At 40.5% G+C, this 26,469-nt stretch overlaps 2 protein-coding genes across 3 annotated transcripts; both read left to right on the forward strand.

Moving 5' to 3' along the window:
- Positions 1 to 4,341: 4,341 nt before the first annotated feature.
- Positions 4,342 to 18,986, forward strand: gpt2 (glutamic pyruvate transaminase (alanine aminotransferase) 2). The gene is made up of 11 exons (XM_084363360.1): positions 4,342 to 4,810; positions 5,325 to 5,414; positions 6,669 to 6,777; positions 9,909 to 10,042; positions 10,161 to 10,404; positions 11,399 to 11,478; positions 12,142 to 12,278; positions 14,273 to 14,447; positions 15,920 to 16,075; positions 17,913 to 18,025; positions 18,291 to 18,986. Exons 1-11 carry the CDS (start codon positions 4,517 to 4,519, stop codon positions 18,445 to 18,447), a joined length of 1,689 nt encoding a protein of 562 aa, XP_084219486.1. The 5' UTR covers positions 4,342 to 4,516; the 3' UTR covers positions 18,448 to 18,986.
- Positions 18,987 to 19,824: 838 nt separating this feature from the next.
- Positions 19,825 to 26,228, forward strand: mtfmt (mitochondrial methionyl-tRNA formyltransferase). Of its 2 annotated transcripts, XM_084374733.1 has the most exons (10): positions 19,825 to 19,916; positions 20,031 to 20,228; positions 22,351 to 22,548; positions 22,823 to 22,945; positions 23,024 to 23,126; positions 23,214 to 23,289; positions 23,377 to 23,468; positions 23,557 to 23,635; positions 25,354 to 25,427; positions 25,891 to 26,228. In XM_084374733.1, exons 2-10 carry the CDS (start codon positions 20,140 to 20,142, stop codon positions 26,044 to 26,046), a joined length of 990 nt encoding a protein of 329 aa, XP_084230859.1. In that variant the 5' UTR covers positions 19,825 to 19,916; positions 20,031 to 20,139; the 3' UTR covers positions 26,047 to 26,228. The 2 variants fall into 2 exon arrangements, with proteins under 2 accessions (XP_084230859.1, XP_084230858.1); XM_084374732.1 differs by having other exon boundaries at positions 19,860 to 20,228.
- The last annotated feature ends 241 nt before the right edge of the window (positions 26,229 to 26,469 follow it).

Below are 26,469 nucleotides of genomic sequence, written 5' to 3' on the forward strand. Positions count from 1 at the left end.
CAATACAGTTGAAAGCTGTATGCAGTGGCTAGTCTGCTACTTACAAACTCACAAAATTTCAGAACAGGATATATTTTTACTCCAATTTTCCTCATTACCATACACTGTCTTTAAGTTTCTCCTTTACCTACCTCACTAAGGCAAGATTAATTGCCTTGTTAACTTATTTTAAAACACACTTCATTTAAATTTCACAAATAAAATAAAACTCATGAAAATAGTCTGATTAGCTTTCATGTTTAATGTCAACTCAGGTAGATGTGCTGGCTGCAGGGTAAGATAAACATCTTGCTGTCCAGCTCGGGACATGAGTAACTACGATGATGGTACTGACATTCTGATCAGCAGTGTCAAAGATCTATCAATCAAAAAGACACAGGTAGAGTGGGATCATGGCAGTTGTTGGCTTCAATGATAAACTGTTGCTGATGAAAATCTGTCCACTGTAACTCAAGCAGAAAAGTTTACAGATCACGTAATGTATTAAATTTTTACTCACGTGAAGTTCAGTCATGTTCACCAACTTCCTTCCTCGCTCTGACTCTTTACCAGAAGGTATAGTGACAAGTGATTGTGTTGCAGTAATCTTTGTTCCTCAGAAGCTTCACAACACTGCTCGATTTCTGACCTGTGTGAAATATTTCCTGCTGCAAATCTTCCCAGGGTGGGCGAACGCTTTTAGCTTAACTGCTACAGTGACGATTTCAGCTTGAAAAAGGGTGTAAATAATGTCCTTCAACTCAGTTTGGGATCTCAGGGCTTCCAGAGACTTGGATTATGCTGGATTAGCTGTATGGAGCCATTTTGTGTTTTCTTTCTCTTTTTATAGTTTAAGAGAAGACACAGTATTTAAATACAGCATTGTTCTCACTACCTTCTTGGTTTGGGTGGGAGTACTTGCATCAAGTGTACAGTTAGCGTTTTTCAACAATTTAACATGGGTTTACATGTAGTACGCTTGCACATCTTTTTTTGTGTAATCCTTTTAAAAAATACTTCATTGTGAGAGTGCAAGATCTTACATACATTTACATTTACTTAGGCTAAATATGATGTTCATACTGAAGGCATCCGTCCAATATATAGCCTATCAAGAGCAAATAATAATAAAGTATAAAAGTATAATCTCAACTTAATATTGGACGTTAATTTCAGAATTTTATCAAAATATTCTATCTGCTGAAGGGCCAAAAAAGTATGTGTGGTGTCCATAATTATTCCACATTTTCTTACATGTCTCGTTTTCCATACACATCAATTTGAGTTTACATAAATTGGTTTATGTAAACTCAATTTAGGAGTTAAAGTAACAATTCATAGCTTTCAGTCACGCTGACTTGGAGGGCAAAACAGTAGACCAAGATGGCGGCTCATACCCGTAGAGATGTGGCAAAAGCCAGTAAATTTCCCCTCGCAGTTATTTAGATCACCTGTCAACCGTAGAAAAGGAACAATATGGACATAAACTGCAAGTGTTGGGCACTTGCAATCATTATACAACACCCGCTGCGGTATTTCAGCCCTTAAAAACCACCAGGTCCCTGGCAGAGTTCCACTTCGGTGACATTGACGTGTACCTTGTGGAGAATCCCTCACCTTATACTGCTGCCAGGATGATATTTGATATTGTTATATATGATTTATTATTAAGAAATTTGGTTAATAAACCAGGAAATATTCACAATTGAAAATCTGGGATTATATTAATGTGGACATTTTTCATTTAAAAAAAATTATCAAAACAATTAATTGATAATCAGAATACTTGGTCATTTATTTATTTATTTTCAAACGCCAGTTCATCAAATGTTCCAGATTTAATCATGTCTTTCAGCCTTTGGTTTTCCTCCCTGAGCTCATTACACTCCCTTTGTAATCTTTCAAACTTTTCTTTGCATGGTCTGTTGTCACACTGTTGTTGACCTTCAGCAGGTGGCGCAGGCTCAGCATCAGGCACTGATGACAACTGTAGGAGGACATCCACTGCGTCTAGCTTCTTCTTCTCCTCCACCCTGTTGTTTGTCATTCTGTTGTGCTGCTCATACCTCTCCATGTCTTTCTCTCTTTTCCTCTTCTTGGTGGCTTGTGTATATGAGAAGACGGATGGTACCCAGTCAGGGTACAATGGGTCATCAGATTTGGCACCTATAATATAATATAATATAATATAATATAATATAATATAATATAATATTTATATAGCGCTTTTAAAATAAAGTTTAAGAAGTGCTTTGACAAGACAAAGTAGAGTTTTTTTTAAAAACCGAGCTGAAGAAAACAGAATAAAATGATAAAATGAGAGTTTATGTCAAACAAGTTAGAATAAACGTTACTACAGTGTATGATATCAGTCCTGTAGACTAGCTGAACCCTCTCTCCTTTAAACAACTGCTAACTACCGAAACAGAAAGTCAACCTTTCCTTTAATTTTAACTTAATACAACCCAGGGGTCGACAATATAAATGGCCCGGTGGCCCGGACGTACTTTTAAAACCGTCAGGGGCACCAGAATGCAACAAGCACTGGCCCGGTGGGACCAGTGAAAAATATGCCTTGAAAAAAAAGGTTTGGTAAAAAAAATCTAATTTCACAGTAATTCCCTGTGGTGCTGTGTTTTGCAATGATTTCTGTGAAATCGTCTCGGTTGTTACCGCTAACACATAGTGTTACGTGATCCCGATCAAAGACAGCCAGCGCTGTGCTCTCCCTGGGACATAAACACACCACCTGCACAGCTCGCTCTTTCCCGCGTGCAGCTCGCTCACTGCTGCTGACTGTTGACACGGAGTTTCTCACCGGCAGTGTTCCCGACATCAGTAATGTTTCTAAAACCCCCAGTACCCGGCCAAACGCCGGGCAAAAAACAAAAAGAAAAGAAAGGCACTGGAGGAGTTGAGAGAGAGTGAGAGGAATTATGAAAAGAAAAGGGCAAGAAAGTTCCAGCCTCAGTGGCGCGACCGCTGGAATTGGCTGGGGTATGACAAGGAAAAAAATTAGTTCTATTGTGAACTGTGCAGGTCAATGCCCACGTTTGCAGACAAGTAAGTTAGAGAAAAGTTGAAGTGTATGAACAGAAGTGTATGATAACGCATTGCTGTGTAACTACGGAGAAAATAACGGTCTCGCTTGAAAACGCAGATCTGCAAGCACACGTGTCCCATTTGTGACACACTGTAGATCGGCGTTTGAATTATTATTGTTATTATATTATTAATAACTTGGAATTATTATGATACAATTATTTTAATAATCTAATGATAAACACTTGCTTTATAGAAATTATAGTAGCTAGTTTTTTATATTTTTGATGAGTACAGGCAGGAGATGTGAGTTGTGAGGTTTTTTTTGCTTGTATATTTGAGGAATTCTCCACTCTACAAGGGCCATGTGGCAGAAAGGGCTAGTGGCTTTGACCCTCATGAAAAAAGCTCTTCACATCAGGTCTGCCTGAAGAGGAAGAAGTCAGAATACTCAGTACTGCAGTATTAAAATAAATGTTATTAAATCAAATTGTTCTTTTTTGTTATTATGGGGATTGATTCCTGGGCCAGTGGTTACAATGATGGGGCCAGTGATCTTCAAAAGCCACTGGCAAATTTCCCTTATTGTCTACCCCTGCAACCTCAATTCCAAAAAGTTGGGATGCTGTGAAAAACGTCAATTAAAACAAAGGATGAAATTAGTATATATTTATGACAAACAAAGTTTATCAGTCAAAACAACTAAAGGGATTTCCAAATCATTGCATTTTGAGTTTATTTGCGGCTGACGCAGCATCCTAACCCCTCAGCTAACTAGCCAACTTTAATTCAGTGCAGTTGGTCGCCTCGATACACAACAAACCATGTAAAACTGATTACAAACAGATGTGACTAATGGCTAAAAAATAGGATAATTAATAAAAGTATATACTTGTGTTTACTTGAGCTTACCTTTGATGAAGTGTTCGCTGCAAATGCGTGTGTATTTAGACGGCTGCCATTGTTTGCCCTCCCCGGCGGGGACATAGGTACGTCTTATGGCACAAATCCACAATCTCCTCCTCTCTGGGTTTTCTTTTTCGGACGGAATTCGGTAGAAGCACAGCCCGGGCTTGTCTCCTCGTCTGTTAGTACATCCGATAGCACAACAACTGTCCGGCATTTTAGCAAAACGAAACTGGTTCCAGGCTAAATATATCACTTGCTTCCTGTGATGCTGGCGGGCAGCGGGAAATGAGCTTATGCCCTCCAAGGGGGCGTTCCCATGTGAGCGTGACGTCACGTGAAAACTATGTATAGCTTGTGATGTGTGTTGTCAATAAAGTTTTCTTGAAAAAAGAATGGAGGACGGATGCTAAAATAGTGCGCGTGTAATTCATCCATGTTAAATTTAGTCTCACAGACAGTGAGTCAGCGATACTAACGTGTTTATCCTTCAGTGCGTCTCTCTTCATGTAATGGCGGTAAAACCGACATATTGTCAGTAACAACTGGTACCTTGACTGATGAACCATCGGGCCGAGCCGGAGGAAACATGCATCGTCTCAAACACTTAATACATCGCTCCTCGCAGGTTCCCCTCCGGACGACATCGCTTTCTTCACATACATGGCAGCACGCTCGGTTTCAAACGCAGGGGCCTACGGAGCAATACGGACTGAAGCGGTTCAGCACGGCAGAGGCCACCGTGGACACTGGACATCCCGTCACAATGCGAGAAAAGACCCTGACCATGGCGACCCTAAACCCGCAGGTGAAAGCGGTGGAGTACGCCGTGAGAGGACCTATCGTCATCAAGGCGGGTGATATCGAGAGAGGACTGCAGGAGGTCAGTGTCTCTGCTCATGATGTCAGCTCATTGTTTACTCGTTAGTGGACAGCACATATACTGAAACAGCCAGAGACCCCCTCACTACATGTCTCCACCCTGTCTGATGATGAGAGCAGTTAACATGACAATGACCCGGCGACTCACAGTTCAGTTTGATATTTTATTAAACGCCACATTTCATATTTAATCTAACACAATGTCAACGTTACACTGCGTTGGTAAGATTTTACATACAGCGTCCACGCGACGGAACACTAAGTGTAGCTCGTCAGCATGACAGCAGAGTTAAAGCTGGTTGCATCATACGGTGTGGGACGGGTAGGACCGCAGGGTACCAGCAGGTACTCCTCAAATCTCTACCGGCTTCTGTTCACATAGTTTTGAACAAAACCAATTTGGCCAAAGATATTTAGACACTTTCACACTGTGTGCAGTTATCAGAGTGGTGTTCTGTATTCAGCAGCATAATTAAGTCTTGATGATGTGTTGTGTTTTTGTCTCGTCTCTTCAGGGAGTGAAGCAGCCTTTCACTGAGGTCATCAAAGCCAACATTGGTGATGCCCATGCCATGGGTCAGCAGCCAATCACCTTTGTTCGTCAGGTGAGGGTTGGACAGGCACTCAAATAGAAAGGATCAGACCCACTGTCATCACTCAGCTGTAGTTTGAGTCATTCACTGTATGAAGTGCGACCCAGCAAACCATCTTCTGTTCAGTGAACATTTTCTTTTTGTTAGAAAGTTGCCAGCTGTGTCAGTTTTGTTCTTGTTTATACTCTAATGAATATGGTAACATACAGCTTTGACTGTAAGAATGTCTTCATCAGCTCAGCTCCATTCATTCCTCCTCTTCATTTACCAGTCTATCGTAGTAGCAACAGGGCCGTCTGACTCCACCAGGCGTCCCTTTCCCATCACCAACCTCAGGTGGTCACCGGCCCTGGACAAAACTATAAATAACAATATCAAGCTTTGGAAGAGCAAAGAAGACAGAACTGAACAGCCAGTCAGCATTAAAGGATGTCTAAAAAGCTTACAATCACTTTAAGAATAAGGTGTTCCAGCCTCACTGATAATAACACAGGTATAATATCACAGTATCACACTTAAGAAAAGGAATTACATCATTAAAGATTAGGTTTTTTATTAACCTTACAACAGTACTTTCGTGTAGACACACTGGAACAATGTGGGAAAATAAACAGGAAAATAAATCAAAACAAAGGGAAGTTCTGCTTCAGTGATAAAAGTGCAGGGTGTAGTTGTGCTAATTTGGTTTTCATAATTTTTCTGCATTTCATTTTAAACTTAACCTAATTCAGAAATGCTTCAGGATATATGAGGGATAAAAGATGGAACTACAGGTATCAGCCACTTATAGAAATCAGTCCAAAATAATAGTAGCCTATTGTATGAAACGAAGATATGGCCATTAGTTTCAATACCATTACTACAGAATATACAGGTCTTGCCATGGAGATAAACCGTCTCCCTACCACTTTGTTTTCCCCTGTCTGCCTTCACCAGTGTGAGGCCAACCCAGCTGTCTGGTATATTCTATTTTATGAGACAGAAGAAGCTGCACCTCTAGGCTAGCTCACTTCTCTTCAGTTCACTTACATTGCTGGAGAGCAGACTCAAAAAATATCTATCAGAAGGAAATGTTTACACTTATTGTCTGCAGTATAAAAAGGAAAATATCAACTGAACACTCAATTTTCCCCATGAAAACTGTTGATGCTCACTCTTATTATGTTATTAATCCAAGAGATTCAGCAAACATTAGATTAGTGCCTCTCCCATCTCTCCTTGTCATTTCTGTGTTAGAAAATGGTCTTTTTCATTCTGCCTGTGCAGGTGGTGGCTCTGTGTTGCTTCCCAGAACTAATGGACAGCCCGGCTTTCCCTGATGATGCCAAGCAACGAGCCCGACGCATCCTCCAGGACTGTGGAGGACACAGCCTAGGTCTGTGTGTGTTGTTCTTGTCACTACCCAGACTGTGTGTGTGTATTAGTGCAGTAGCAGTTGACAGAGGCATTTAACAAGGGGCATCTAAGATGTGCTATGAAATTGATGTGATGTGACCAGCTACATTGTTTTACTGGCAAAGACTTACCACCATCAAATCCTTTCCTCACAGTGATCCCTTTCTTACATGAACTCCAGACAACATCCAGAGAATCAGATCAGGATATTGTCTTGATTTGCTTGTTCAACAACATCAATGAAAGAGTGGAAAGTAATATACAGACAAAAACAGAAGAATACGAAGCAGTTACACTCTGTGCACAAAAGATCCCACTGTAATCCTCCATTGTGTTGCCACATACAGCTCCTCTGGGTAAACTCTAGATAAATCCAGAGTTACAGTGCATGTGTGAAAGGGGCTCTGGATGAGATGGGTAGTGCATAGACCTGTGTAATCACAATACAGATATCGGAAATTTAGGCTGTAAAGGAGGCATTTCTGATGCTGGTATTGGAATGACCCTATACAACACAAGTAGTCAGAATTTGCACTGTGGATTAATTTCATAAGTTGAGTCTGCAATGTTCCACCTTCCCTTTTCACCTCTGCATTAGACTGTCTTGAGAAAAGTCTATGACAGAAACGTTGACCTTTTTTAATGTTTAAATGTAGAGGACTTTTGCTATAGTCAGAGAGAGAGAGAGAGAGAGAGAGAGAAGGGGCATCTGTGTTAACAGCAACCTGAGTGAACTCTTCTGTAGCATCCTCAACTCCAGATTAATCACTTATCTCACTGAACATAATATTCTGTCTAGAAGCCAAATTGGCTTTTTACCCAAACATCAAACATCTGACCACATATACACTCTCCATACACTCATCCAACAGCATGTTCACAGAAAACACAAAGGAAAGATATTTGCATGTTTTGTAGATCTAAAAAAGGCTTTTGACACAATTTGGCACAACGGGTTATTTTTACAACTTCTCCAATATGGAATTGGGGGTAAAATGTATGATTTAATCAAATCCAAATATTCTGACAACCAGTGCTGTGTTAAAATTGGAAACAAAAGAACAGAGTTCTTCAAACAAGGAAAAGGAGTGCATCAGAGCTGCAACCTGTCTCCCACTCTGTTCAACATCTATATCAATAAACTGGCCACTCTTCTTGAACAGTCCTCAAGCCCAGGATTACATCTCCAAGGCAAAGACATCAAATTCCTCATGTATGCAGATGACCTGGTTCTACTGTCCCCAACAGAACAGGGCCTACAGCAGAACCTCTCTCTGCTGGAGACGTTCTGTCAGAACTGGGCGGTAGATATCAACCTTGACAAAACCAAAGTCATGGTATTCCAGAAAAAGGCAAGGTTACAGGAGTCCAAACATGTTTTCAGGGTAAGAGTGAACACACTTCAGCATACAGTGGAATATAATTACCTGGGCATCACCATCAGTTCATCAGGCAGCTTTGACAAAGCAATAAACTCCCTCACAGAAAAGGCCTACTATAGCATCAAAAGCTCACTATATAAATTCAATCCTCCAGTTACAATTTGGCTAAAACTATTTAACAGTGTAATAAAACCCATCCTGATGTATGGAAGTGAAGTGTGGGGCCCTCTGATGACCCAGAGGCACACCTCATGGGACACAACACCCACTGAGAAACTTAACCTCCAATTCTGCAAGGAAATCCTCAAGGTCCACAGAAACTGTCCAAACCATGCATGTAGAGCAGAGCTGGGACACTTTCCTCTCTCTCTACACATGATCAAAAGGTCAATTAAGTTCCAGGTTCACTTAGCACAAGCTGATCCTGATTCCTATCACCACAGAGCCTTCCTCAGTAACAGCCTCTGTCCAGAGACAGACCCTCTGAGAAACACCAGAGAAACCTGCCACCTCAAAACCCAAGACCTCCAAACTCTCTCCAAAACTCATCTGATATCTATAGACAAAGAGAATAAAAAGACTTACATTGACAATTGGAAAAATCAAATCAAATCCATCAATAAATTGGAGTGCTATCGCTCACTGGACAGAGAGTATTCTCCAGCACAATATCTGGTCAGCATACAAAACCCCAAACAAAGACAAACACTAACAATGTACAGACTCAGCGACCATCAGCTGCAGGTTGAAACAGGTCGGCATAAGAAAGAGTGGAAGCCCAGAGAATTAAGAATCTGTAAACACTGCTCTTCAGGAGAAATAGAAACTGAGGCCCATTTCCTCCTCTCCTGCCCCCTGTACCAAACTGAAAGAGAGGTTTTCCTCCAGCAGATCACTGCAGCAGATCCAACATATCAGGGAAAAACATGTGATGAGCTGTTAAAAGTCTGTCTGGGAGAAGATCCACCATTTGTAAAATTAGCTGCACAATACGTAACACTCTGCCATGAAACTAGAGAAACACACAAATGCTAACCACAACCATTACTGCTATGGTATAATATTGTTGTTGTTGTTGTTTTTCATTTCTTTATTTTATATATTATTATTATTATTATTATCATCATTTAATATGAACTGTATATATATATATATTTTTTTTTTAATTATATATAAGAACTTGCAACTGTCTAATGACACCCAATCTGTGTATAAGAGAGAGACAGCACTTCATCAACACACACACACACACACACACACACACATAAGGTATACAGTATAAATATATATTTTTTTTATTTTTTTTTATTTTTATTTTTTATTGTATTATATTTGTATATATTTGATTCTGTGAGTTGTATTTGTTTTGTTTTCATTGACTCTTGATGCTTTGGCAACATAGTTCTTGTAACAGTCATGCCAATAAAGCAAAATGAAATGAAATGAAATGAAATGATAGAGGGAGAGGGAGAGAGAGTCAGAGGGAGAGAGAGACCTTGGGTGATTGCTTTGCCACATGTACAAGCCGCAAACAGTATAGTGTTTCTCAGCAGGGGAGAAACTTCTGACAAGACTAAATGTCATGTCATCCTTGAGTACTGCAGTCAGATTTAATCCATGATGTCACTGCAAGTAATATGCTCATTGAGATATTATTATTATTATCTTTATTATTATTGCATGTTCAAACTGTTTGCTGTATCCAGTATGTTGTCTCTTACTGATTCAGGCTCGTACAGTGCCAGCCAGGGGGTGGAGTGTGTCCGACGGGACATAGCTGACTACATCGCACAAAGAGACCAGGGTGTACCTGCTGACTGGAACAACATCTACCTCACCACAGGAGCCAGTGATGGCATCATGGTATGAACAGCTCTCTTGGGTTGACAGGAGGGAGGATGCAGGGAGGTGACAAAGAAGTAACTGGAAAGCATTATGACTGGGATGAATTGTGATGATAATGATTATCTTTTATTTTTAGAGCATCCTGAAGCTGCTAGTATCAGGTGAAGGAAGATCAAGAACGGGCGTGATGATTCCCATCCCTCAGTACCCACTGTACTCTGCCACCATCTCAGAGTTGGAGGCAGTTCACATTAACTACTACCTGGATGAGGCCAATTGCTGGGCACTGGATATTGAAGAACTGCAGAGAGCTTACCTGACAGCTAAGCACCACTGTCAGCCACGGGTGCTCTGCATCATCAACCCTGGAAACCCCACTGGTAGGAAATTATTGATAGTCATTTGTTTAGACGGTGAGCAACTTGGTCTCACTTTATCAATGTAAACTTGTTATGAACAGTAAGAGCCACAACTGGTTTCTGATAAGAGAGAACGTTTTTCAGTTCAGTGGGCTGCAACACAAAATTCTCTACAGATGAAGAGGTGACACCTATATCCTGTGTAAAGGTACTTTTCCACATTTCATGTTCCACTGCAGATAGTACCCTTAATATGTAGGCAGGGTTCTTAGATGATCATCATAGCAGCGCCACAAAAAAACTGCTGTGACACCGTCTTCAGGCAACACAAACACACGAACAGTAAAAGATACCATAGGGGTGGTGTTTGTTATTCTTGGTATGTGGCTGTCACAGTAGGGATTATTCTGTGATGAATATCTTATAGTCATGTGTCAAGGCTAAGTGCACCTGTTGAACTACTTCTCTGCTGCCACGCTTCAAAAGATTCCATTTATGTCAAACTGGAATGGCCGTCTTTGAACAGAGGAGGTGGCCTAAGACATTACTTATCACCCACCTACAATGCAGTAATGAGTTCCCTCCCCTGACAGCTTAACAACCATTCACACCTGGGCTCACCTAGCCCTAGAAACCCACATGAAGGCCGGTTGGGTCAACTACCCACAAGTGTCCCTGACAACCCTGTAAGGACACTCCCACACCCTGTAAGGACACTCCCATACAGAGTTTAAGCCTGCAATTCCCCTCCAGTTAGTTAAAACTGAAGAAGCCCCTTGGATTAGAGGTGAACCATCTTCAATAAACTGAAACAAGTCCAGTTGCCTACGATACAGCACTTACAATTCCTAGTTTTTTGTTTCACAACACTCATCACCACTTCCACACATACTCATTTAATTTTCCCTGCATTTCCATTGCCAGTTTTAATATTTTTGAGTTTGTCTGTTTAGCCCTGACATCAGCTTGAAATTTACTTCCAGTGGTAATAAGTTTGTATATCTCTGTTCTCCAGGTCAGGTGCAGAGTAAGAAGTGTATAGAGGAGGTGCTCCACTTCGCCTATGAGGAGAATCTGTTTGTCATGGCTGATGAGGTAACTTCAACTGCCAGCATCCAATCTGTTATACCACATGTCCTCAGAAATCAGCTTTCTATTACATCTAAAAATTGTTATCCTTTAATATAAAAGCCAAACTGTTCAAACCTTGCATGAAAGTTCCATTGTTATGGTATTGAAAATACCAAATGGAAACATTTGTGATAATGCAAGTGCACAGCAAAGAAATTGTACAACAATGATCAAACCCAGTGAAATCCTAATTTCATTCAAGAGTACATTTTATTTGGTCACCTGTCGCTATAACTTCCAGGAGAGAGTCGGAGAGTGAGGAAGGAAGTCGGAAGGCAGAAATGACAATTGACAAAATGAAATATTTTGAGTTGAGTCATGATGTATCTATAATGAAGTCCTGATATTATGATGTATGTATTTTGGTGCACATTGTATTATTTTTCTTCAAATATTAGATAATTTTCCAATAAATGGTCCTACTACTCTAATAACTAATACTCAAAACAAAAGAACATTCTTAGTGTGCCTATTAAACTCCATTGGCTCTCGTTTGACCTTTTCATGCAGGTATCACCAGCAGCTCACCGTGGCTGCAATTTAAGCAAAACTGAATGTGTTGGTGATTGTAGAGATTTATACATTTTTTCTACCAGATTGTGATCAAGCTGGCTGGTGTTGTTACAGGTGTACCAGGACAATGTGTACTCACCAGACAGTCAGTTCCACTCCTTCAAGAAGGTCCTCTATGAGATGGGCCCTGAGTACTTCAACAATGTGGAGCTGGCCTCTTTCCACTCCACCTCCAAGGGCTACACTGGAGAGTGAGTATCCTCTGAACTGTTACGGCCTCCATTCATAAAAGTCAAAACTAAGGCTCAAAAGGGGTTAGAGGATGCAACATATTAAAGCAACACTAGGTAGTTTGGACTCATTACTACCACCAGCTGGTTGAGAAGCGCAATTATCTGTTACCAGTGTCGTAAATACTGTCGCTGTACGAGCATCCCTGGGGAAAATGAGTACACGTGAATTTGTTGACGGAGCCGGCGAATCACGAAATCGTCTGAAAAAACCTCACTCGAGTGCCAACAACAAGCTAGATTCAGAGATAGTAGTTGGGAGTTTGTTAGCATATAGGCTACACAGCACATTAGCATGCTAGAATTATTCTCATATCGAGTTGTTTATAGTGATTGCACCGACTAAGTTACTTCCCAAACACGACGATTGGGAGTGAATGTGTTTAGTAACGTCTGAAAATATAACTATGTTTTCGGGAGTTACTAAATACAATCGCAAGTTGACGTTGCGTTTGGTGTAATAACTACAACCAACTCGGTACGACAACAGTAAGTAGCATGCTAACGTTACTGATAACAACAATAGCCTAACGTTACCTCCCGACCACACTGTTCAACAATTACGTTGATTATCTGCATGAACTAAGGAATCTGCAACTTTTCAAGACAAGACGTCCATAGTGTTTTATAAAGTTAGTCATCGTTTACAGTCACTACATGAAAACGTGCAAGCTATCGAAATGGACAGCATTAGATTATCTCCCGGCTTTATTACGGTTGTAAACTGTGGAAAAATAGAGCCCCAATGAACACCACATAACAACAAATCAACTCAAAGTAAAAGTCGGTAAGATAATAAATATGTATATATGTAATATATGACTTACAAATCCAGTATCATCAAGGCTAGATCGCCATCAGGCTTGAAACCCATTTCTTACTCAGCTCGCGCCACCGAGTGTAAGCTGGTCCAATATTTATCCGTGTCCGGGCTCTGTTCTATCACTTTCTGTTTTTCTTTTCTTCGCCTCCTCAGACAATACCTTCTTGGCTTTTTTAGCTGGCTTGGCCATGGCGTTGGTTTACGAAAAATCCAAGTAGCTGCTGGCTAAATCCACCGACGAATAAACGTGTGACGTATGCCGTAAAGCAGGTCGCACTAGACGCCTTTACGTCAGAAAGGTTCCTACCCGCTCTGGGAAGTCACACAGTGCGGTTGCTGCTGGCGCGACCCCCCTCAGGCTGCAGAGACGTCACCATTCATCCTATTAACTGTTTTTCTACCACTTAACTGAGTTTAGAAACATTATTTTAAGGTCGAAAAACTACCTAGTGTTGCTTTAAAAACACTTCAAACACAACATAGCCTGAAGCTGCACTTCTAGACTTGTATCCTCTGTGTGATGAAGACCGTCAACTACTGGCTTGGAGGTAACTTACAGCTTTGGAGATGTTGGTTTATTTTCTTTTTCAGAGATCCCTTATTGATTTCTTTGAGAAGAGGGTTTACTCGTGATAGGATTGAGAAACTGAACTTTGTAACAAACTGAGTTTCGGTGTTTTGTTGTTTATTGTTGAATCATTGAAGGCTGGTAATTTTTGTAGAAGAAATGTATATATTGGGCCACATGAAGCTGAGCAGCAAGAGCGACATTTTAATATACTAATACAGCCTGAAAATGTCAATATGTCACAATTTCAGTGTGTCTTTGTCAGTATCTATGTATTCACAGAGACATGACACTAAATGTTGTGCACAGGTTTTGTCCTATAAACACTAATTTTCCATTGTTGCTGTAACTGACAGGGAACCTATAACGCCCAAGAAATTAATCGCATCCTGCAGCCTCTTATTCACTGTATGAACTATACATACAGGCCTGAGTTTGACTGTAATTATTTGGTTCATGGGAAATATAATTTCAAATGGTTCAGTATTAAAACATGTGTCAGTACACAGGCACAGTGTAGAGTGGCTTTTTCTTGATGCAGGACTGTGTCCGTCTCCCACTAAGGTGTGGTTTCCGTGGAGGCTACATGGAGGTGTTGAACATGGATCCACAGGTGAAGGCCCAACTGGTCAAACTGTTGTCTGTTCGCCTCTGCCCCCCTGTCTCTGGACAGGCAGCGATGGACGTCATTGTAAATCCCCCCCAAGGGCATGAGCCCTCATATGCTCAGTTTACCAAGGTGAGTGTCTGTGGCTTCTGTTTCACTGAATCAAGTCAATGCAGATGCTGTGTGCACAGCGTCCATTCAAAAAGACATGGTCGAAACTTTTCTGTTTTTGAGCAGAGGCACTAGTGCTGTGACTCACCTCTGGACCATTATACACAGGATTGTATAGTATTGTATGAACAGTAGACGTAGAAGCTGGAATCAGTTGGCAATGTACCCACATTTTGGTCTTGTTAATGCTAGACTGCTGTCTGCTAATGCAAAAAAAACCAATTCCTGCTGCTGCTCCTTAACATGAAAAGCATTCTTTCAGCAAATTACTGGGTAGCTTTTCTATGTTAGGCAGCCATGGGAAATGCAATCTGCTCGTCACTAACGGCACCAGTTACTATTCTTGAGGGATCAGACATACTCCTACAGGACTTCGTCATTTTGGGCACCTTTTGTATACATTTGAGTGATCGCAGGGAGGAATGTGAGAACAGACACAGTGAGGCTGGTTTTCTGTACAGGAGTGTAAACCTAAAGGACTGACTTCAAGAAGCTGTATAAACATCCTCACCTTATCATGTTCACTAATGTATATCACATATATATACTTCCTTTCCTTTTTACCCTTAACATACGCATGCAGATCTACTTATATACACTGCCTGGCCAAAGAAAAAACACCACCTGGATTTAACAAAGCAACTAGCTAAGAGCCTTCCAACAACCATGTCTGAAGACATATCCTGTAGTCGTGGAAAAGATGTTACTGTTTCAGAAGGGTCAAATTATTGGCCTGCATCAAGCAAAGAAAACAACTGAGGAGATTACTGAAACTACTAAAATCCAGTCAAGAACTGTCCAACACATTATTAAAACCTGGAAGGATAGTGGTGAACCATCATCTTCAAGGAACAAATGTGGTCGGATAAAAATCTTGAATGATCGTGATTGGCGATCACTTAAACATGCAGTGAAATCCAATCAGGTGGATGAAGTGATGTACCCATCATGCCTTGTGCCTACCGTACAAGCCTGTGAGGGCAATGTTGTGACATTGCAGAAGCACAGCGAATGCGTGCTGAAATCAAAGCTTAAGGCGGTCCAATCAAATGTTAGTGTGACTTTATTTTTTGTCCAGGCAGTGTATAAGGGTACATACACTACCAGTCAAAAGTTTGGACACACCCTCTCATTCAATGGTTTTTCTTTATTTGTATTATTTTCTACATTGTAGATCAATACTGAAGACATACAAACTATGAAGGAAACACATATGGAATTATGTAGTAAACAAAAAGTGTTAAACAAACAAGAATATGTTTTATATTTTATATTCTTCAAAGTAGCCACCTTTTGCTTTGATGACGGCTCTGCACACTTCTGACATTCTCTCAATCAGATTCATGAGGTAGTTGAAGGTTTGCATCTTAAATGAATGATGGTCATTGATTATTTGCTAACCCTTATGTATGATGTGTTATGTTGGTCCCCAGGAGAAGAGGGCAGTCCTGGATGCCCTGGCTCACAAGGCCAGGCTGACAGAGGAGATTCTAAACTCGGTGCCTGGGATGACGTGCAACCCAGTTCAAGGAGCCATGTATGCCTTTCCTCAGATCTTCATCCCACCACAAGCAGTTCAGGAAGCACAGGTCTGTTACTGAACCCACTCTTTTCTGTTTATTCTTCAGGTACATGCTTTAAACACACCTAGTATTTTGTGGTGTACATACATGCGATAAATGACTAAAGAAAAACATGCAAAAGATGAGGATTCAGAAAACAAACTCTCTCTTAAGGTGATATGGACACTTAAGAATAAACTTCATTAATACCTGAGAGTCTATACCAGCAGACACTGAGTTTCCCTCAGCATGTCTCAAGATGGACATTTAATTTTTAAATTAAGTGATGCAGTACAACAAAGTGAAAGACAAGACAAAACAAAACTGTGGGAAGACCGACAATAAGTGTGAACACCAGAAACTGTGAAATAAGAAAAGACAAATTAAATAAACAACAATCATACAGACAGAAACAAATGGTATTTTGGCAAGTTGTGTGTTTGGGTTGTTGAAAGGGAAAAGGGAGGGACAACGAGAAACAATTATTAGAGAAATAGTAGATTAAATATAATAAGTAAATCTCTAAGTAAAAGAAACAGAAAGAAATGGGAAAGGAACACTTTTATATTGAGGTGCAGGGTTGATCTATCATTGTTTGGTGGGATTGATCCATTTTTGTTATGATTTGTAACTGATTGGTCAGGAAACAGTTGTGAAAGTTCGGTGCATTGAGACCTGTCTTTTTTTTAATTTATTTTTTTTTTAACTTTTTTTGGTTTTATAATGTCAGCTTTATTCTTGTTTTTTTGTTTCCGGTAAAATGTTTTCATTGTTAAATCAAGAATGTAGAGAACTGATCCATGTAGGGGCTTGACATGCAGGAGTCATTTACAAAAGATAATTTATTGTGGGAACTATTCTGGTTATTGTGATTCTTCTGATTAATGAGTCTGGTAAATTCATCCATCTGTTTGTGTAGTCTTTTATTGTTTTGATAAGTGGATTGAGATTGAGGTGCACAAGCTCTGACAGTTTGGGGAAATATTAATAACTTGGTATTTTATTGTGTCTGTGGAGGAAGAGATTGGTGTAATAGTGTTGATTTTGACCAATTAATTGCATAATTTGAGATTTGAAAACATTTACTGAAAAGGTTCATGGTTTCTGGGAGAGATACTTGTGGGCCCTGTAAGTACAGTAGACTACCATCTGCATATAAACTTACTTTATGGTTTACAGTCATGGATTGCCTATTCGATTACTTGCCCACTGCCCTCAACCAACATTTTGTCTTTTTAATCGATACGACAAACGCTACACTTACAAACTCATCTGGAGCAGCAGCACCAGCAGGGTCACCGCACAGTAGAAAGGAGTCGCGTACCACTTAAAACATGACCAGAGAAAGGAGAGTTGACCGACAAGATGATGGCTGAGGATTTGCTTTCAAAGCGAAAATCAAAAGCACCCATTTTTGTCAATATTTCAGATTAACCCAGTGTCAATAGGGAGCCTGCAGTTCTTCATCTAACAGCTTCCTCTTGTACCTTCCCTCCCACAGAATGAATAAAACTTCTCCCTGACATGTTCAAAGTGATCTACTGTCCCAAATGCTGAAAATGACCGTTGTTTTGTTTTGTAAACATTGCATTGCCTGTGACTGGCCTACTTCATAATAAAAGTCAACACGCGCTTTGCCAGTTAAATGCTTTTAACTTGAAGCTGCAGCAGAAGGAAATGTATTATCAGTAAATGAACACTGTGCTAGACAGAAAGTGAGCATCTTTCTCTGTAAAAAGCCAGTGTGCTGTTGTCACACACTCATTAGCTGGTGGGAAAATGTTGACATTGCAACAACTCTGTTGGGACCTTCAGTCACAGTGGGTGAGCTGAATGTATCATTCTTATCTGTGTGTATCTGCAGTCCCTTTCTATGGCTCCTGACATGTTGTACTGCCTCAAACTGCTGGAGGAAACCGGTATCTGTGTGGTACCAGGAAGTGGATTTGGCCAGAGGGAGGGAACCTATCACTTCAGGTGAGACATGAACACTTCCTTACACCAACACGGCCTTATTTAACATTCGCGATAAGATTCAAGATCACAAGACTGAGACGGATTGTTTTCAAAGTGGCAAACTAGGGTTAGGGTTAGCCCTACATTTGCTGGATTGAAGATGTCATATTCACCAGCCTAAATTTGCCACACACACAAGATATCTCAACATTCAATATACAGATGGACCATGAATTGAAATGAAACCATGACATATTTTAACATAGTATGTATTTTTGTTTCTTAGAATGACCATTCTTCCGAGTCCAGAGAAGCTGAAAGTCCTCCTGGAGAAGCTGAAGGAGTTCCACCTCAGATTCCTTGAAGAGTATTCACAACAGGAACCTCAGGTCAAAAGAAATGCCCAAGACCAGCACAGAGATATGTCAAAGAAACCAGACTGATCCCCTCCCAGAGTTATAGCATGTGCTATTTAAATTAACAGCTTGTGTAATGTTAATATTGCTTTGAGATATTACTTGTATTTAAGGATTTGTTACAGAAATGTGTGCCTTTCTCTCAGATGATATTTAAAGAGGCAAAGGATCCTCCAGCTCTCTACAGACGAGGCCCTGAATAAGAGAAAAGACTGTATAACAACATATGAAGTGCACTGATCTTATTCTGCCATTAATAGTTATCCATGCTGTCATTGATCTGTGCTGTGTTGCTCAGTGGTAAACATCCACTGAAAATCCTGCATTCAACCATCTGCTCTTTATCATCCACTGTGCTCTTCATGCTTGGCCAAGGACTTCACACATCTTGTTACACACATATAACGTGTATACGGAGTTGTATACGACTATAAATGCCTCTGCAAACATGCAACAAAATTGTTTTTGTTTTGGTATTGCCTTTTATAGCAAAGTAAAAATCAAGAAAGTATACAGTTGTGGTGAAAAGTTAACATCCACTCATAAAGAACATGTTCATCATGTCAGTCAAGTCTCTTCTGATTTCTACAGCTCTCATTTCTCTGTGATGTATGAGAGGAACACACACAACTTTGTCACAAAAACATTCATGAAGTTTGGTTCAATAATGATTTTATTATAGATCTTCTGAAAATGTGACCAATTTGCTGGGTCAAAAATAAACATACAGTAATTCTAATATTTGGTCAAATGTCTCAGCCATTCTCACCTCAATTCGGTTCTTTTGATATCCATCCACAAACTGCTGGTCGTCCACCTCCTCTGTTCACAGACGGTCGTCCCAGTGCGACAGATGATTCCTTCACTCCTCACTGGACTTGTGTCAGCCTCAGTGTGGTGGAAGGTTTGAAGTGAACCAGGATATGATGTTTATTAAAGATCCTAATCAGTCTCTCACATGTTCCCGTAACATTGTAGGGAAAATACTGAATACTCACATTACTTCATTAGGTACAGCTGTACAATCTAATGTGACTCAGTACAACAACTCTCCCATACATGCTGCCTTTCAAATGTGACATCACAGACAGATAGATATATTTCTTTAACAATATTACAATACTGTTTTCAGTCAAAAAGGCTCATCAGGTATGATGCTACCGATATTAATCAGTATGCATTACAGACCATATTCCTCTCTCCACACTGTTGAACACAGATTCATTCCATCACTTCCACAGTGGGATATTATGGGGACTAAAATTATGCCTGTATATCATTTTCCCATATAGTAAAACCTGTTAATGAAACGATAATTTAACGAGCTTTTCCAGGTATAATCGGAGGTTAATATCTCCTACAGTCTCATGATCATCACACCACTGTCCACCTGGTGGCAGAAAGCTTGTTTGCCTTCGCCACCGACCATCCACGAAGAAGAACACGGGACGGAAGTGTGACGGAAAACATGGCGGCGCCTAATGTTGACACATTGGGTAAGTACAGGGCAAATCTGATCCAGTCACAGACACACAGCCAGTGTCAGCACTGACAGGGTGACACAGGGTGTTCTGAGCTGAACAGACGGGTCTTAATATGTGGACGAACAGCAGGACAGCAGGAGCGTCTCTGAGGATCCTGAACCACCTTCACCACTGCTGTGCACAGACCGGGTGGAGGAGGGGGACTGATGGTCGGCATCGGTGGCTCTGTAGACGGATGTCCTCATCAGGACCCCCGTGGAGGCTCCTGTTCTTCGGCTCTGATCAGTTTGCTGTGGAATCTCTGAAACTTCTCACATCCAGCTGGTACGAGTCCGACACCAGCAACTACTACACACTGACAGTGCTCAGTCATACACATGATACACAGATTACACTCCATGACACCTGAAACCAAATACATGTACTTGGCAGGCGAGGATGTGTATTGATCTGAGTTACAGGTGCACTAAGGTTGTTGTTTATGCTCCTTGATACATCATGTATGTCTTGATGTTTTTCTATAGCATTTTTGGATTATTATGTGCCCTGAAAATCCACTGGTAAACTGGTAGATATCTCTGGTGTCCTTATTACTGCGTAGATACTGCTGCAACCAACCAGACTAGGCCCGTTTCGTGTTATAGTTAAGGTTACTTATTGGCTCCTGTGGGAGAAACTTGTCTGGGATCAAGAGAACTGCTGACTCAGACCTGACATTTCAGTACAAACACATATGAATAACAAAGTAACATGTAGAAGGATTTCCTGAGATAAAAAATACTCCAACAATTTAATCAAAGAGTAAAAGAGGTCATATTATGCTAATTTTCAGGTTCATACTTTTATTTGGGGGTCCAAGTAGAACACGTTTACATACTTTAATTTTCTCATATGGTGCATTGCTGCAACATCCTCCTTCACACTGTGTCTTGAACGCTCCGTTTTAGCTACAGAGTGAGACATTGCGCCTCTATTTAATCTTTGGTGAGAATTGCACATGCCCATTACTTAACGGGCAGGAAGTAGCCAATCAGAGGCAGAACATGGTAGTGTGATCTAAACGAACACTGCTATAGTGACCCTGTACCTTCTTCCACAATTCATCAGCACAGAGTTCAACACATGGGAAGGGTTAGAAACGATCCTATTGGCCTGCTGAATATTGGACTGCTCAAAAATGTCCTAGGGGGTGACGGGTATAAGTGTTCACATAATCTTCCCTGCCATCTTCCCATCCAGACTTAATACCTGAGCTTTAGACTTTTCCTGTTTCCAAACCGGCTGGTAATACCATAATGTACAGTGGACTCTATAGTGGCTCTATAAAAAATGTACAGAATATCATTGCATCTGCAATAAACCTTGAGTCTCTGTGCAAGAATCCATCAATGCCTCTATTTCTTTTAGACTATTTCCACATGTGTTTGCCAGCTTAGCTCACTATCAATGTGGACTAATTATTTGAAGTAAGTGACCCATCTGATGTCATACCCATGTATGGCAACAGAACTGTGGTCTCCATAACATATGCCAATATACCAATATATCAGCACTGAGCTAATATTGGCTGATATAATGGTTGGGCACTAGTTAAAATACAGACTTCTAATTATGAAATGTGAATGTGTACATATTCTATGTGTATTAAAGCTAGACCCAGATCATTACAACAGACTTGCATGAAAATTAAAGCCATGCAAAGTAAAGCCTCAAATAGCATGTAGAATTTACTTTGTCTTTGATTAGATATTTGCAGTTTTGAATCCAAAAAGACAAGGGGTAGACCGATTATTGGCTCTGGCTGATTATCGGGCCAATTTTCAGCATTTTCTGATTATCAGCATCAGTGATTTTTGTCAGATTGCTATAAATAAAATAATCTTGTTTAAAAATGTGCTGCTTTGGGTCTGATGCAGCATCCTCTCACTCAATGTCCCACGCACAACAATATCTGATTGGTAACGTCACAATTAATAGCCTATAAAAACTGAATAATCTGAATCTGCAAAGTATCTAGTAACTAAACGTATCAAATACAGTTTCATTTTTACTGCAAATGACTATCGGTCCCAAATATCATTTTTTAGTCTCCTTGATTTCTAGTAATCTGTATTGTGCCAGTATCCGCCCTAAAAAACATATTGGTCGACCCCTAGTTTAGACAACATTAAACATTGTAGAAGTTCTTTTGTCATCCTGGCAATCCCATTTCCAAAACGATCTAAATCCTGAAAGATTTGGCCTTAAACTCTGATCTTATCCCTAGGGTTTCGAATAAAGGCAGGGTTAGATAGCCAAGTCCCGATCTTCATTTCAGCTCTGGAAAGACAACTGAAGTGCATCACAGATGGCGTGAAAACACATGAAATGACTCGTACATAGGCTTCATCAACTTGGAATAAGGGATGTGAGTGCATGGCAGCTAACCTCCATGTTGTGTTTGTAGGACTTCCAGTGAAGGAATAGTGGAGTCCCTTGAAGTTGTTACTCTTTCTTGTAACGTCCCAGTGAAGAAGTTTGCTCAACAGAACCAGCTTCCACTGCACAGCTGGCCCCCTGAGAATGTAGATGGACGGTTTGATGTTGGGGTGGTGGTGTCCTTTGGCTGTTTACTCCACGAGACACTGATCAACAAGTTTCCACAGTAAGCATTTTTTGTCTATCAGTGATGTGGTAAAACGTGTGGACTGGATGATTAATAATAAGGAGGTGTATACTTTTGGCCATATTGTGTATTTATAAAACAGCTAGTTAATCATACAATACATGAAGCATAAAATAAGGATGCACAACTTTTGACTAAATAAATGCCACGTTTTGTCTCTTTGCCCGAGTAGCGGAGAAACAACTGCCTGAAAACTATCTCACCAACCTCAGCTTAAAGCAGAGAGTCGTAAACTGTATATGTGTCTCTGCAGTGGGATTTTAAATGTTCATCCCAGCCTCCTGCCGAGGTGGCGAGGTCCAGCACCCATCTTCCACACCATCATGCACGGTGACACTGTGACAGGAGTCACCATCATGCAGATCCGTCCTCATAGGTATACAAAGAGAAAACCTCTGTGTTCTTCCTGTTGGACTGCAAACTTAAATAGATTCAACATATCTTCACTTCTCAGGTTTGATGTGGGCCCCATTGTAAACCAGGAACTCTATCAGGTCCCTGAGAAATGTACAGCTGATGAGCTTGGAGCTGCCCTTGCCTCTAAGGGAGCACATCTGGTGAGTTGTTGAAACATGTTGAAGATGGTTGATCGTCTTTCTAACAAAATGATAACATAGTTGGTGTATTTGTATTCTGGATTGCAGCTAATTGATACGTTAACCACACTGTCTGAGAGACTTGCACATAAAAGGAAGCAAAGCCGGACAGGTGAAACATTTGGTACGTAGGTCTAAACTACACAGACAGTCATGCAAAATGTAAAACAGGAGGAATTCTTCTAACTTAAACATCGATGGCCTCCAACAGCCCCAAAGATCTGTACGTCCATGAGCTGGATAGTGTGGGAGGAACAGACTTGTGACAACATCGATCGTCTGTATCGTGCCATTGGATGCCGGGTAATGATGACTGATTTAGACTCGTATTTATTTTAAGCAATGGAGGACTGTTGAATATCACTCTAATGAGCCTTATCTCTGTTGTCAGATACCTCTGAGGACCATGTGGATGGGCGAGACAATAAAACTTCTGGATTTTGTAGGAAAATGTCACATTACATTATCAGGTAAGTTTGTAAAAACAGATTTATTGTACCATGAATATATTTGAACTAAATACATACTTTTAAAAATATTTATCAGGTATTTGAAGTATCTGGTTTATATGTGTTGGTTAAGAAAGTGAAATAAACCCTCTGTTTTGTTTCACTATCCATGTACAGTGAACATGTAACAGAACATGTAACAGAGGTCTAGCTAATTGGTGCTAGTAGTCTCACAATTATTGAAATGGAGATCACCTGAGAGCAGTGAATGTGTCTCAAGTGATTGTAGTATAAAGACACCAGTGTCTGAAGGTCCGGTCACTGGTTAATCAGTAGTCATGGCTACAATTACACCATGAAGACAAAAAAACACTCCAAGCAACTCCATAAAAAGATTATTGAAAAGTATAGGTCAGGGGATGGATCCAAAAACATTTCCAAGTCACTGTACATCCCCCGGAGTTCAGTTAAATCCATCATTAAGAAATGGAAGGAATATGGCACATGTGTAAATCTGCTGAGAGCAGGCCATCCTCACAAACTGAGTGACCATACAAGAAGGAGACTAGTGAGGGAGGCCACCAAGACACCTGTGACTACTAGGGCTGAATGATCAATCAATTTTAAATTGCAATCGCGTTTCAAGCAATTAGCAAATCGCAGAGGCTGAGATTAATTTTGCTGCTCATTATTATCACTTTATTGAACTTGATTGCAGAATGTGCAGTATTGAGATGCTGCTCCTATTAAATCTCAACTAGAGTTCATCCAAAGGCATGTGGGAGACTCCAAGGTCAACTGGAAGAAGGTTCTTTGGTCTGATGAGACCAAAATGGAGCTTTTTGGCCATCAGACTAGACGCTATGTTTGGCAGACACCAAACACTGTACACCACCACAAACACACCATCCCCACGGTGAAGCATGGTGGTTGTAGCATCATGCTGTGGGGATGCTTCTCAGCAGCAGGCCCTGGAAGGCTTGTAAAGGTAGAGGGTAAAATGAAAGCAGCAGAATGTAGGGAAATCCTGGAGGACAACCTGATTCAGTCTGCAAGAGAACTACGACTTGGGAGAGGATTTATTTTCTAGTAAGACAATGACCCGAAGCATCCAGTGAAAGCTTCACAGAAATGGTTTAAAGACAACAAGGTGAATGTTCTGGAGCAGTCGAGTCAAAGCCCAGACCTCAATCCAATAGAGAATTTATGGCTGGACTTGAGAAGGGCTGTTCATGCCCAATCCCTGTGCAACCTGACAGAGCTGGAGCAGTTTTTCAAAGAATAATGGAGTAAAAGTGCAGCGTCCAGATGTGCAGGACTGATTGAGACCTATCCATACAATACTACTCAATGCTGTGATTGAGGCCAAAGGTGCATCTACTAAATACTGACTTGAAGGGGGTGAATTACTGGGTTAATAAATAGCAGAAATATGTATATTTCTGTGCACCTTGTCAGGTGAAATCATTGGATCATTTCACACATTTAAACATTCCTGCCACAACAAACTATATGGGGTCTTTAATTTGTCCAAAAGATCATTGACTGTGTTGATTAACATTAAGTTCATCATTAAAAGTACACTTTTGAATGAGTGTATTTGTCTACATGAAATGAGATTTGGTTTGTCTGTCCGTCCGTCTGTCCGTCCGTCTGTCCGTCCATCCCTGTGACACTCCAGTAATGTGTCCTTAGTACCATGACCCTGACATGTAATATCACTCATGTGTTGTCTGCAGATCAGAGGAGGAGACCAGCCCCCGGCTCAGTCAGCTTTCAAAAGGAGTCCAATACTCTGGCTGTCTGCTGTCAGGTCTGTCCAACTTGGTTAGACTTACATTAATTTTGTTCAGTACTGGCAATGACCTATACCGTCACACTGTCCCTCTTTACTCCCATCACCACACCAAATGTGCAAATGTGCCTTGTATCAAGCAGATAACACATGGAGAAAAAAAGTTTATATATAGTCTATGGACAGAACTTTTAATATAAGAGACCATCTTTATAAGTGAGTTTCAAGCTCTTTGTGTGCCATTTCATCAATCTTTTAATCTGCAGTCTGTGAAACTTGATGTTCCACATTAAACTTCAAGGAAAGGGAGTTTTTTGCTCTTTGAGTCGCTGAAAGTTTTCTAATGCAGGAAATGTTCTGTTTCATTGACAGCAGCTTTTTAAAAGATGACAAAACAACAAGCCCCCCCCTTTTACATTTAACTCATTCTGATATTTTCTGTGACTCAAACATTTGTACTGATGTTGGTTCCATGTTTCAGGATGGCTGGGTGGGGTTCAAGACAGTGCTCCTGAAGAAAAGGTTGACAGCAGCAGACTTCTATAACGGCTACCTGCATCAGACAGCTGAACGACTGTTTGTCAGTAGAAAAAGAGGAACTGAAGCACAGCAGATAAGAGAGAACACAACATTGTGATGTGACAACAAATATTTTCTTCCTCGATGTGAACGCTGCAGACATGACATTACTTGATTGAATTTACAATAGTTGATTTGTTACTCTTGTCTGTTTTAAGACATAGGCTTACACAGTGCATTTACTGTATTTATACTTTGAATAAATGAATGTGCTGTTGACTGAAAGATGTCAGGAACAATCATGGATCCTGATTATTTCTATTTCCATTTTCCTTAATTTCCATGATGTGAGTTTTAAGTCTAATGTGAGATTTCATTATTTAATTTTAAGTGTCTGATTTTAAAGAGTGCCTGTCATAAGGGCATGTGTTGACCCACAGTAACATGCTGTATTTTCAATGATGAAATTATCAACAGTGGCCAAGGAGCCTAGTTATACACACATCACTGCAAGGCTATACACAAACTTCGATTACACCTT

The sequence above is a fragment of the Pagrus pagrus genome (assembly GCF_965226575.1).
Source record: "Pagrus pagrus genome assembly, chromosome: 1".
NCBI classification, from domain to species: Eukaryota; Metazoa; Chordata; class Actinopteri; order Spariformes; family Sparidae; genus Pagrus; species Pagrus pagrus.